Source organism: Dermacentor albipictus, chromosome 5 (genome assembly GCF_038994185.2).
Source record: "Dermacentor albipictus isolate Rhodes 1998 colony chromosome 5, USDA_Dalb.pri_finalv2, whole genome shotgun sequence".
NCBI lineage: Eukaryota > Metazoa > Arthropoda > Arachnida > Ixodida > Ixodidae > Dermacentor > Dermacentor albipictus.
In genome coordinates this window covers 91,774,722-91,788,972 of record NC_091825.1, presented here as the reverse complement: position 1 = coordinate 91,788,972, position 14,251 = coordinate 91,774,722, and the positions used below count along the sequence as shown (strand labels likewise).

Sequence of the window (14,251 nt, the reverse complement as noted above, 5' to 3'; positions counted from 1 at the left end):
GAATACCACCATCACTTATAACTATAGAGGGCATGGAATAATCGTGAAGTGAACTGAGTGCTAAAGAAGGGGTAATGACTTCATGAGTGAAAACAGACGAAAAAGCGTTGTTAAAAAGTTGAGCAGAATGGGCATCATCCAGCTGATCACCATTGCAATTTGTTAAGGATGAAATGGGGCGTGAATGTGGGTTAATTACGCTCCAAAATCTTTGGGGATTATTAGATAGCATAGTGGGTAAGACGTCACTGAAAAACTGGCGCCGGGTGGCTTTCAGCATTATTTGGTAATCCTTGTCGCTTTTCCTGTAGGTTTCCCACGTAGTTAATAGGTTGTTAGCAACTGCCTGCCTATACAAACGCTTTTTCTTTTTATTGGCTCTTCGCAGCCGCTCGTTGAACCAAGGCGCTCTTTTACTGCACCTAATTGAGATAACCGGTATGAATCTTGTAATGAGGTTAAGTAGGGTTGTTTTGAACAGCGACCAGTTCTGTTCAATGGAACGGAAAGTACATTCGGCTAAGAACCGCCCAGAAAAAGTGGTTAATTCGAGATTCATCTGGTCAAAATTAGCCCTGTTATAACACCTGATCAGCTTTGAGGTAGTTTTCCTGTCAAGCATACGGTGATTTATGCACCCGGTAATGATGTCATGGTCAGAAAGACCACTAAGGTGAAATATTTTAGAAAAGGCATCGGGATTATTGGTTAGGATCAGGTCGAGAATGTTGGCAGTGGTACCTGTGGATCGCGTGGGCTTTGTAATGAGCTGAGTTAGGTGAAAATCTAGACAAGACTGCAGAAAAGCGTGCGCTTCCTTATCCCTTGGTGAGACAGATAAAATGTCCCAATTGATACTGGGGAAATTAAAATCACCAAAGATAATTAGGACGGAATTTGGAAAACGCGTACACACATCAGTCAGTAGGCGACAAAATTCGTCAGCAAACCCATCGTTCAGGTCTGGAGGACGGTACAACACACCAGCAATAATATTTGTAGTACTGCACTTTATCGAGATGAATATACATTCCAGAAAAGAGGAAACAACAACTGGTACGATAATGAGTTCTTGCTTCGCCGCAATAAGGACGCCACCTCCTCTCCTGTCCTTTCTGTCACATCGAAAAAAATTAAAACTTGATTCGCATGAAAGGATGTTATCGTCGGCAATATAATCGTTTAGCCACGTTTCAGTCAGTGCTAATATCGAGGCTCCAGTGGAGTCGATAAGGGAGGAGAGGGCAACACTTTTCGCCGTAACGCTTCTGATGTTAGTGTATAGGAAACACATCTTATCTAAACACTTCGGTCCCGACAATGATGGTGGTGCACGATCGGAAGCATCATGGTGACTTTGATTGTGTCATTCGGTAGAAGAATCGGACACACGCACAGCCCTATTGCCAGTGGTATCCCAGAGATAAACATCATTGTTCACACGAAGTTTATTGAACGACAGACGAATGCGGTCCCCCTCCCTCCTTATCGTTTTAGAAAACTGCCACAGTCCACGGCGTTTCAGCCGAACTGCCTCAGAGTAATCGCGTGATAGACTTAAATTGGTGTTCTTTAGTTTGTAGCCAAGACTAAGGACAGATTCGACTTCTTTTTCATTATAAAATTTAGCAATGATGGGTCGCTTCTTGTCTGTCGAAAAACGTCCTAAGCGGTGAGCTCTGGCAACGGAGGTAACAGCAATGCCAAGCTTTTGAGAGCAAAATTCCCTCACATGCCGCTCAGAGTTTTCCCAAGGCTCAGCTGCATCGCTGTCATTAATGCCAAAAAACAACACGTTTGACCGCCTTGAGCGATTTTCCAAGTCGTCCACCTTGTCCTGAATTTTAGAGATGTCAGTATTTTCATTAGAAGCAGGCTGATTAGAAGGTAGTGTTTCAAGTTTGGACTCCAATTCCGTAACCCTTTTGGTTAACAGTTTAAGGTCGTTCTCAAGGGTGACGTGGATGTGCAGGACCTTATTTATAGACTCAGAAAGGCTTAAGTTGTTCGCTTCAAGGCGCTGAACTGTTGCTGCCACGGCATCAAGCTTATCTTCTTGCGCTTTTGTCATAGGGCCCGGGTTTACCTCCACGTCACCCGCGAGAACCAAAAGGCGCCAAAAGTACAACACAGCCGCGCGCACATACTTCACATAATCAATTACACAAGGGGGCCACGACACCGCAAAGAGACGAACATTATTGTCCCGGTAACACTTAGTTTCCAAATAACTAACCTGTACAAGTGTTCTGCGTGAGTAGGGATGCATAGCAGCAGTGTCGTGGCATACGGTATCCGCAGGAATCCCGCCTTTTTCAAGCGGCCAGATAAGTGACGTGGCCCCTTGTTGCCCGACGAACATCGTAGTGGCTTCCAGCGTTGGCGAGGCAATGTGATGCAGGCAACCCAAAGGCAGGCAGCAATCCGCAGACGGTTCCGTTATGAAGGTGCTGGTATCGTTCAGCCAAACGTTCACCATGGGCCCATCCAGACAGCGGGGTCGACTCGGTAGATTGTCCAAGAAAAGCAGCAGCAGCACCTGTACAAGTGTTCTGCGTGAGTAGGGATGCATAGCAGCAGTCAACGGTTACAACGGTTATAGTCAACAGTTAATCCGTTTACTGGCATACGGGAGGAACGACACGTTTCTAGTTCTACGACCAGCGAGACAAGCGCGTGGGTTGCACTCGCGAACGAAACCTAGGGCGTCTGATACAGGAAACGCAAATGTGCATAAACAACACGTCCACGGACGCTTACTTGCGTACGTGGTCGCGTTTACTTCACATAAGCAATAGCGTGATTTACGCCGGCTTATGTAACTTCACAAGACAAAGTACAGATCGGCAGAATACCAGATTTAAACATATACTAGAAATCAATTAGCCAACGCAGGCGAGGCGACTATTTGTCACCCATCCGATTGAAAAGGAACATAATTAACAATCATCATCATCAGCAGCAGCGGCAGCACTGCTATCATCATCATGTTTGCGTTGCAAAGTGTGACTGAAGCTATAGTTGCATGGAGCCAATTTGAGCCTACTCTAAGTGAACCTCATGTCGCCAAACATCCAGGGTAACCGAAAAGGTTCGCCAAATTGTAAAATATTCCCCAGAAGTGAAATGCGCGCACTATAAATGTCTTGCAGCACGCAGACAAAGTAACCAAGGAACCCGCATAATTTGCGGATTTTCGATTCTCGTAATTGGTCGCCAAAGTCACCTCTATTGAAAGTGTCGAGGTGATTCCCGCATGATTAGTCCTAGGCGCATCATGAAACATGACTATGCAGAGTGGTGGAAGCACGGGAACCGACGCTGTACGTGATCGAGTTTAAGTTCGAATTCATGAAATTCAAGTGCTTCACTGGATGGATATATACGGACAAGTCGTTATTTACGAAAGTACGATATTTTGTAGTCGTGGCGGGTCGCAATGGCAGAAGCAGCAAGTGGGACGAGTCGTGGGTGATTTGTCAATGCGCTGCATCAAAATGCCACCGGAATGCGTTTTCGAAGCTCTCGCTTTGTCCGCATAAGCGCGACATCAGTCACGCGTCCTTCCCACAAATCTGCATGACGAGAATCACTGGCAGGTCGACTGATATTGGTGCTGTCTCTTCGCCGAACAAAATGATTAAATCAGATCACGGCTACTTTTTCACTGAAAAATGAGTGTTCGGCGAGAAAATGCGACTGCACTCTCTGCGTGTCACAGGAAAATGGCTTCGTGAATTAATGAAAGCTCCAGCCAACGTTGTCATTTATTTATTAGGAGTTTTCTTTCTCCTTCTTATTCCCAGTAGCATTTCTAGTAGCAGTATTGAGTGACTGTGCAATGTAGGCTGCACATATTACCTTGATACTACAAGACTGCCTCCCCACAATTTCGCTTCACTTCGTTAGCGTACATCCTTTAACGCACAGCTTTTTGGCATTTTTTTGCTTGAAAGTGCGCAAGAAGCGTTGCATGCGTACAGAACGTTTATTCTGGTGCCCTCAGCATACGAAATACGACACGGCTGTGAAAGCTTTGAACAGATCAGTTCGACATACGAGCGCGTGAGAAGCATTGCGCCCTGCGGATCTTGGTCAAGGTATTCAGCATGGGCTGCCACTTGCGCGTGGGAGCGATTGACGTAAGTTGTTTGCTTCAACCAAACTCTTAGCGCTGCGTAATTTCTTTTCGAGTTGAAAGCTTTCAATCGCATGAAAACAAGAACAAGATGAATACTTAGACATTGCCGTACACTGTCTTCAACAGGTTATTTTAGCGGGAGTCACGGGTAAGAAAAACATGGTTCTCAAGTGTGTGAATTCCGGCAGAATAAACAGTTGGAGTTAGGTCAGACTGGCATCGACGCCTTTATTATTTCACTGAGCACTTACGCTAACATGCTTTCTACCAAGTACGTTACCCAATGGACCCAACACGCAGCTGTACTACATTGCCCTTTTGGATACGTGCTGCATTGCGATGTAAAGTGGCGGTAATATGAGCTTCTGGCGTAGTCTTGGTGCCTGCAGAAAGCGAGATAGACGTCTGCTGTTGAGCCTTTTGGTTCGCAACTTAGATCTTATGGAAGTATAAACAGAGCTAGTGTTGCAAACGTGCAGTGCTCAGCGATTGAAACGCTATACGCCATGCGCCAAACGCCGACAACGCCGCCTGTTTCCGAGGCTGCGAAGCGTAGGCGGGCTCGGGCGAGCACTGTTCCCGTCAGTGCGTACGCAAGTTGTTTCAGGTTTGCGTTCTTGATCGTAATTTAACTCTTCTATCAGCCTTCGGCGATGTCTTGAAGTATATATTGTGCGGTTGGGCGTTTTAACACGTCAGAAAACTGTCAGGCACACACCTGTAGTTTCTGGTGCTGCTTCGCGAGCAAGGGCGACGGCGACGGTGGATCGCGGCTGTTCGACGGAGAAAAGCAATCGCGTTTTGTTTACCGCAGTTCTATAGCGATCACTTTATTTTTATTTCTTGCTTGATGTCGCTGCGCCTTAGTGAACGCTTCCACATTTAAGCATCGACAAGATTATTAGATTACGGTCTTTTACGTGCCAAATCCATGATCTGATTATGAGCGACGCCGTAGTGGGGGACTCCGAAAATTTGGACCGCCTGGGGTTCTTTAACGTGTACCGAAATCAATGTAAACGGGTGTTTTCGCATTTTGCCCTCATCGAAATGCTCCCGCCGTGGCCGAGATTCGACCCCGCGACCTCATGCTTAGCAGCCCAACAACTTAGGCATTAAGCAAACACGGAGGGTGGTTTAAACTTGGTCGCCTCGTCTATAGTTCAGAAGACATGATAAACATTAGGTTGTTGTTTCTGTTGAGACGAGATGCCCCCTCTTTGACAAAAAAAAATAATAAAGATGCTAAAAGCTAAGCCAGAGAAAGCGGAGTAAAACTGTGTAGCGCTCATTGTATTGAGACGCTTTGAACAAAGGTCTCTTTGTTAAAGAGCAAGTAGCCTCGCCTTCAAAAAAAGAAAAGTCATAAAATCACCCGTTCCTTGCACGGAATCGGCCGTTCCTCTGCCTATAGATGACACTTAAATGCGACCTGCGGCCAATAACGTTTGGTGTACGCTCGGCTCAGCTATCTGCATGCTGACTTTACAACCTGGCATCTCAGAGCATTAAAGGGCATTGAACGTCGTTTTAGATGCCTCTTAATATCTCTTCGCGGTAATGGGAAACGCCTGAACTTCGAAGCCCTGATGTCTACAAGTAATGCATATTCACTTTACCCAAGCTGTGTCATGCGTTGTGGTCAATTCTCGAACCTTCATGTTGCTTTTATTGTTTTTGTTTTTCTTTCGAGTGGTGGTAGCGAGCGCATGTTCTCTTTTTCTTCTGTTGCATGAAATGGGTGAATATATGTTCATGTTGCTTCACTGTAGTTATCTCTGCTTTAAACATTTCAATGTAGCGTTTGGTTTACAAGAATTATTTATTCTCATGCCTTGTATTTGCTTTGAAAGTGTTAATATTGTCAACGTTCTCTTTTAACTAATTAAAAAGCGCCCCATTGGCTATTCCGACTCGGGCACCACAACATGCGATACAACATGTGGTTTAATTCTACATTTGGTTGCGAGGGTAATACTAGTACAAATGGCGGTGGCACTAAAAAATAACATAAGATATAAAAGCAATATGATCTTCCCTGACCGCGGAGGCAAATTTTCAGCTATGGCGTTTTTCGTTATCTCTCTCACGTGCATCCGCGAAATCATCGTAACGCTCTGCTTGTTTAACGATGCAACACGTGAAATCCATGCTGTGCAGACAGTGGTAAGACGCAAGGATAAAAACAAGCAACCCTTAATTATTGCCGTAGTCCTATATGTGCCATTTTTCTCAAGCTCATCGTGCTGCTTTGTAAGCTTTACCGTCGGTGGCTTCTCACGTGGTCGCACCTGTACGAACCCCTCGCAGGCGCGACGGCACTCCCTGAATCTAGCATAAAAATACACGGCATGTAGACGAAGCAAGTGCGTGCATAAAGAAGGCTGGTTCACGGGCCAACAAATGAATCCGTTAGCGACCGGGGCGTTAGAATGAAAGCGGCATACTGGCGATGAGCTCCACTTCGTAGGCAAGCTTATTGATGCTCATGTGCGGCAAACACTTTGCGCGTAAAGTGACACATGTCCACTATTGTACAGCGCAATTTCCTTGCGCACAGTGACACTGCAGAAGTAACCATCCGAGACGCGCACAAGCGGGAAATCGCAAGCGCGCACTTCAGTCACGCCTGCAGTGTAAGCAGGCGTCTCTGGCACGAGGCCTGCGTGTGGTTTCCAAAGGCCTTCGCTACGCGTAATTCAGTGGCGCCCCTATAGGAAAAAAAACACATTAAAAGATAGACGAATACCAGACAGTTGGCGACAAAGTAGAATGAATTTAATTGATAAAGGTAAGGGGGGGGGGGAGATGGAATTCATTCGTATAGACGGTAGACCATTACATCGGTAAAAATTTGCAGTGGCTTAGCTCGGCTATTCCAGGATATACGTAGTGAAAGCTAAGGCATAGCATGGTTAGCCTTGGTTAATCTTGATTGCAAGCCCAGGTTAGTCTGGTTGTCTGGCTATGTTGCGGCGTTTAGCCAGTCGTTCGGCGCGCTGTTAGTCTGTTTCCTGGGCGATTCGTTTCCTCTTCCTCTCTGTCCGATGTCGATTCCAGGCCTCTTCCTGCTTATCAGAATTGTCGTCGGCCATACTGCCGCCTCAACTGTAGTTGCGGCGCACGCGAGCTCCTCTGTACAATCATCCGAAATGTTACAAGGCATGCGACGCAGCTGGTGAAGCGAGCGGAGGCGAGCGCAACGATCTGGAACTTAGGTGTGACCTCATACCAACCGGCGGCGGAGTAAAGGCGCGGCGCCGTACAGCGGCGGGACACCTGTGGCTTGGTGCTACAAGTGGCGCAGGCGCAGTACTGACTAGTGAGCGAGTGAGAAAGAAATATCCGCGGCGAGGTGCGCGTTGTGACGTCATGTGCCTCCTCAGAGCACCGCCATGGTGAAATCGCGAGTTCGCGGCCAGTAAAGCTTTCGCTTTAATATACAGGCTAGCAATGCAGGCACTCAAATTAAAGCTACAAGCATGGGCAGAGAATATTGGCATTCTTGGAGAAGTTCAGTATGGCTTAGGAATAGGTAGACGTTTGGATGACAACTTATTTGTTCTTACTCAGTGTATTGAAATATCAAAAGTACAAAGCAGACCATTATATGTGGCCTTTTTAGATATTACAGGCGCCTATGGCAACGTAGACCGCAACAGTTTGTGGGATATTCTGAAAGGGGAGTTCTTAGGACCAATTTAGGATCAGCTAACTTGGACCAAGGCTCAAAAAAGACCTATGCGTTCTTCAGAACAGAAAATCGCGTGGATGTTGTTAGGGTTTATCTAAACTTAGCGTACCATTTTTTCCTCGTCTTTTTTGAGTAATTATCCTAGATACATTATTTAACTTTTTAATTATAGCTTAAAACGTTCAGACGTCAATAGGAAAGAATTGGAGCTTCACAAATATTGGCCAACCCAAGCATTTCCAACGAGATAGATTTAGCGTGGCCGCTTTTATTCGGGGAAAACGAAAGCCCGCAGAGATGAAAAAAATACCAGGTGACAGCGCGCTCTCTGCGCCCGAATGTGCCGCGATTAACGCGCTGTGATGAGTGATTTCTAAAAAACTCAGCAGCGCCGCGCCTTCCCTTGACTTACGAGAAAGAGCTTCAAGCTTTGCTCGGCTCTGACATTACCGGCAGCGGCTGGAGATGGCGCTCCGAAAAAGCACTTCGTCAGCAGCCGCTCGCGCGTGTCGCCGAAGAAAGCGCCGTCATCAGCCGTTTATACCGATATGACGAGAAGAGCAGCTTTTTTTCCAGCGTTGAAGCCGATGCAGAACAGAAAAAACACACACAAAACATGCATCATACATCTGGAACCCGTGTTAGAGAGGGAGCATTTGTTACAACGCCGCTTTTCTTTCAAGCTGTGCCAGCGGCTAGATGCATGTGAGCTCGATTGTCTTAATGTAGTGCCATGCAACCGTTTCGAAGAACTTGTTTGCAGTGCCTAAAGCATGCCGTACTCAAGCGAGCAGAAGGTGAACGTGGTCTTAAATTTGGGAGCGGCACGGGTCGACAAGCGGAAAGCTGCCAAGGTATGCCGAAATTGGCAATGTGGGGGGAGACCTAGCGCGAACACAATTATGAGTTACTTGACGCTGAAAGAGGTAGCTTCAAGAACACGCGGCACAGAAAGGGGACCATCAGTGAAGAGGCTGAAGGAGACATTTTGCCTCTCATGACTGCAAACTCTCATTCCAGCGTGCGTGATGTGAGTGGCGAGGTCGGCATTTCAAAGTCTTCAGTGTCAATAGTTTTTAGGAAGGCTGTAATACATCCTTATCACCTCCAACTGCATCAAAAGCTGCAAGAAAGAGACTTTCAATGGCGGCTTGATTTCTCTAATTGGATCCTTGTGAATAGTGACGATATGCCGGATTTTGTTGAAAAGTGCTCTGGACAGATGAGGCAACCTTCTCCAGAAATTCTCAAGTCAACACTGGAGAGATATCACATCAACATCACTGGAGATCGTCGTCATCGTCAACATCACTGGAGAGATACGAACCCGCATTGGGTGGCGCAGACCAGACACCAGTACCAATGGTCATTCAGAGTGTGTTGCGCTATCTTTGACGGAAGATTAATTGGTCCCATATTTTTTGACCTCATGCTCACTGCTCAGCGGTACATGAACGACATCTTGGAAGGCCCAGTTGAAGATTTTCGCTGTTATCTTCCTCTTGCTTTCTTAAAGCGAACTTGGTATCAGCACGACGGTGCACCAGCTCACAGCAACCACCTTGCCCGAGCATGGCTTGACGAAGCCTTCAAACGCCAGTGGGTCGGGCGGCATGGACCGGTGAGATAGCCAGCAAGGTCACCGGACTTGACAGCTCTTGACTTCTTGTGGGGGCATGTGAGAAGCCCAGTGTACCGCAAACCTACAACTACACTAGAATCACTAAGGCATAGATTGCTGAGGCCTGCAGCGAGATACCGTCTTGCGCCATCAAAAAAGCTACATCGCACGTGTTGAAAAGGTGCCAATTCTGCATAATGGCAGAGGGTCACTTGTTTGAACAGATTCTCTAGACAGACATCACAGCGAATAAATCTCTACGAAATCTATGCAAAGAGCCATCTGTGTGAAACGTTTGTGCGATGTCGAAAAGGCACGTAAATAACATGAAATTACAAATTCTGTGCCGACAAGAATGGACAGGAAGCTAAAGAGCAACCTCCCATGTCAGTTTGCAATTATTCCTTTTGTGACAACCAGCGTAATTCACACGACGTTAACAAGCTTGTTATAATGCGTGTTTGCTTTTTGGGGTCTTGCTCTCATATTCGAACTGATGAGCTTGTCATTTTCCCTCCGCATGCATTCTGCTAGAGTGTGAGTGCAATTATCACCGCAGAAACGGGAGCGGCACTGTATTCCAACTGCTGCCCGAACCCACTGGCGTTTATCTCGGAACCAACCACAACGCGAAGCTCTGTCGTGGGCAGCACGAAAGGCGCGAAGTGAGCGATGTTTTTGACAAAGCCTGGTTGAGCGCACTGTAATCGTGGCGCATTCGGGCGCACAGAGCGCGCTGTTACGTGGTATTTTTTAAACTGCGTGGGCTTTCGTTTTTTCCGAATAAAAACTGCCGCGCTATGTCTATCTCGTTGAATGTGCCTGGGTTGGGCAATATTTGTGGAGCTCGACAACTTTCCTATTGACACTTGAACGTTTCAAGCTATATTTCAAATCACATCAAATCAATCTTTATTTTCCAGAAAAGAAACAGAAACTGGATGGTCATTTTGGGCTAAAAGCTACGAGAGTAGCTTGACGGGGCCCAAAAGACCTTCAAAAGTTGATGAATTTATCTAGGCTAATTACTCAAGAGACAACGAGCGAGAACATGGTTCTATAAGTTTAGATAAACGCTAACAGCATCCACGCGATTCCTGTTCTGATGAACGCATAAGTTTTTTTCAAAATCTTGGTCGAAGTTGGCTTGGCCACCCTGTATATATATCATGCCTGTATCATAAAGTATGCAATGCTGGCTTAATATACACGGTAACCTTAAGAAAATTTATATTGGTGAAAGAGAAATGATGAGGAAAGGTAATGGATGGATGGGCATCGTTAAATTTGTCCATATATATATAGTGCCTTTAGTTTCTTGGGCGTTTTGGTTGGCAATAAGTAGGCGATGAATAAATGTGTGTTTTTTTTCCAGAAGTAGGGTTCCTTTGTACGACACTTCTCTAGTACAAGACAATGGTGGGTATTAGGAGGAACCCCGGCGTGCGTTGTTCTGAGGGCGAGCGTCCCTATGCGACTGAAATAGCGCCGTTTTTAGTCAGTACGCGATGCAAACAGGGCAGTTTTGATCTTTAAGATGTGTGCCCTGGTATCGCGACTGGACCGACGAGAGCAGGAGGATGAGCTAGCTAAGCGAGTCGGGTAGCTAGATAAGGAACTCAATAGCGAGCTGAAGGAAAAGGAAGAAGGTAGAAGATAAGCTAGCTAACGTAGAAATGAAGCTGAGGGCCATCATTCCGCAAAGCAATGGTGAACGCTTCGATGCGAGCATCGCGAAAGGGGCTGGCCTCAGAACAAGGAGTAAGGAAGCCGGAACTATCAAGCCAGAAAGCAGTGGCGGACTCGTGAGTGATCGCCGCGTACCACTGACAACGTGCCACCAACGGAAGAACATAAGAAAGGGGAAGGAAAAGACGGGGGAGGGGTGTGTGAGGCGGAGGGCATTGCGGCCTCAAGTGCGGCTTTCGGCGGCGAGCAGGAGGAAAGGCGCCGAGTCGTCATTGTTGCGGATTCCATCACGCGTAGAAACGGCGATAGCAGAGAGGGGAAGGTGCAGGCGAACGAGTCCAAGTAAGCAGGGTGCTTTCGCGGAGGTGGTAGAGATTAGGGAGGTGACAGCGAAAGCCAAGCAGCACGAGTGGGACAAAACGGAGGAGAGGCACCCAGTAGCGTAGTAATCGACGTACTGGAAGGTCGAGGGGTGGGGATCGCGAAGCAAATAGCCAAAGCGGTCGCTGACCTCTGGAATGTTTCAAGGGAAGTTCAAATCGCCGTGTACACCGTGCCACAGGTTGAAAGGCAGGGGTATGAAGATGAAGGGGTAGTGCTTGCAGTAGTAAACAGGGAAGTTTGGACGCTAGGTAAAGGGACCAATTTTGCATTCATCGGCATCAACCTAAAAGTGCACTTAGCAAGCCGCGAAGGCGCTTTTGCGCGTGACGGGGTACATTTGAGTGATGGCGTAGCAACACAGATTGGACGTCGACTCGTGGCGCGAGCAGTAGCTTTGTTTAGACGTGCTCCAGGCAATCAGGAAGGAAGATTAGGTAAAAACTTAGTGACACACCGGCAATGACTAGAATTACACTCCAAAAGGTAAAGAAGAGAAAAGATGCACAAGAAATAAGTAGAGAGATGGTGAAATTTCGTTCGTAAGCATGCAGCGTGGTCGCAAGCAAGAAGAGTGGCTGGAAATCCTAACGCAGTATAATGACGAAGCTATTAGCGTGTATGTCTTGGCAGAAACGCACCTAGAATATTTGGAGCAGCCGCCTTTTTTTCACTGTTTTGAATGGGAAAGGTGCAACAGAATGACTGGGTCAAGGAGAGGCGGAGACGCAGACATGCTAATTAGGTGAGGTCTGAAGTGGCAAAGGGTAGAAGGGAGATGTGGGGAGCGCTTATGGATTAGCGGCACATGGTATTGTGCCTGGTTATCCCTAACAAACAAAGCGTGCTTCACCGGCACACGTGCTGCTCTGGAGTGCTATCCACTCTTCGTTTTACTCAAGGCGACTCAAGGCGAACGCAAAATACGAACAAATAGCATCAGGATTTCTAAATCTGTATGAAAATCAGATAACCGAGATCGCAAAAAAAGATATAGAGAAGAAAATGAAGGCGTTTCCTGCAACACTCCGGGAATATAAGGAGCTATACTGTAAACAGGTTTGACATTTTTAGGGAGTTTTGGCCTCGTTGCAGTGCACGTTATGTAGCAAAAAAAAAAAGAGACAGACAAGGCAAAAAAATTGTTGCATTGGAAAGAGGAAACCACGTGAATGGTGGAACAAGGAAATAAACCAAGATATAGAAGTGCGCAAGCAGGCGTCTAGGGATCGCCGAGAAGGAAAAAAAAAAGGGGGTTACACGAAGAAGAGGTGCTCCTTTCACGGAACAAATACCAAGAAAACAGAAGGGTGGCGAGTGAGCTCGCACAAGAGAAAAGTAAATGCGCAAGTGACCATTGGAAGCATAACACTCGCAAAAGAGACAAAGGCGCCCCAAAAGGATTCTGCAACAATAGAAGAGCCCTCGAAGCTGCAGTTAAAAATTCGCAAACGTCTATAAGAGGTGAAGACTGTAGCATCTTCGAAGGAGATGATGTGCTGTGGTACATCACAGATGTTATATGGTATAATTTCGGCAGGAAAGAAAGCGTACTTCGCCCTCCAACCGATGCAGCAGCAACTTAGAAGCCCGAGAGATCAAAATTTAGTAAAAGAAAGCATGAACTCACAATACAGTTTAAAAACCTCGGTCCAAGGAGCAAGGTACTGCTGACTAATGCCATAGAGGAAGTGATTCTAACGAAGAAAATTTTGGTTGAATGGCGTGAAAGCAAGATGATCCTCATATACGAATGACGAGGTGATAAGGATAACACGAGCTCATGCAGGCCAGTTACAGTAACGTTGCTGATATATAGAATATCAATGCAAGCCATAAAATTGGAACTGTCGAAGTGGGTGGAAAAATTATGTACTGTGGGAACAGCAGAATGGGGGGTTCAGGTGAGGCAGACGCTCAAAGGATACGTTTGTACTAACTCAGTGCACAGATACATCAGTAGCTCAGAATAAGCCTTTATAGATAGCATTTATAGATATTAAAGGAGCCTGCGACGACGCAGACAGGGAATTGTTATGCGATATGTGAAAGAACGAATGCATAAATGACGATTTCGTGGTGCGGCGGAGGAGGATATATAGAGACAAGAAAGTACATGTCGTATGGGAAGGTTGAAAATGTAATGAAGTGGTGAAGTTCACCAAGGCGTGAAGCAACAATGTCCTCTATCTGCATTGTTGTTCACGCTTATGTTAACGGCATAGAAAGATGACTTGAAACGAATGAATTAGTGTTTGATTTATCCAACAGAGTAATGGAGAAATGGTTGAACAGAAGCTCCGCTGACTGACCTATACACACGACATAGTGCTACTAGCGGAAAATTCAGGATATCTACAGACACCTGCGAATATCTGTGGAAACGCCGCGACAGACATAGGCCTTAAATTTCGCACAGAGAAATCGGGAATTATACATGATCTCTAGTGTGGAGACAAGTAATTACGGGGTGTCAACTAAACACCAAGCCATTCCCATAGTCAAGCAATATAAATACCTCGGCGCGTACATAAACAAAGGAGACATTAAGTCAAGCACCCATTAAAGAAATAAGAAAATAGAGGGGAACCGGAATGCAACAATACTGAAGCAGAGCACTTTGGCCCCGCAATAAGTACGAGGTGGTACGTGGAATGCGTAAATAAGTAGTGGTGCCAGTGCTTACGTTCGTAAATGCCATCCTGTGCTGAAAATCGGATATCTT

At 46.3% G+C, this 14,251-nt stretch overlaps 1 protein-coding gene across 2 annotated transcripts in view; it reads left to right on the top strand.

Annotated features, from left to right (window-relative positions):
• The first annotated feature begins 1,551 nt into the window (after positions 1 to 1,551).
• LOC139060538 (glutamate receptor ionotropic, kainate glr-3-like) overlaps positions 1,552 to 14,251 on the top strand; it is an 84,754-nt gene continuing 72,054 nt past the window's right edge. Inside the window, exon 1 of one of the 2 annotated variants that reach the window (XM_070539701.1) lies at positions 1,552 to 2,556. Coding sequence is in view for 1 of the 2 variants with exons in the window: in XM_070539700.1 (XP_070395801.1) it covers positions 4,110 to 4,142 (33 nt within the window). In the remaining variant the exon portion in view is untranslated. Of the gene's footprint in view, positions 2,557 to 4,069; positions 4,143 to 14,251 lie in introns of those variants that run through there. The other variant, XM_070539700.1, reaches the window with a different exon arrangement.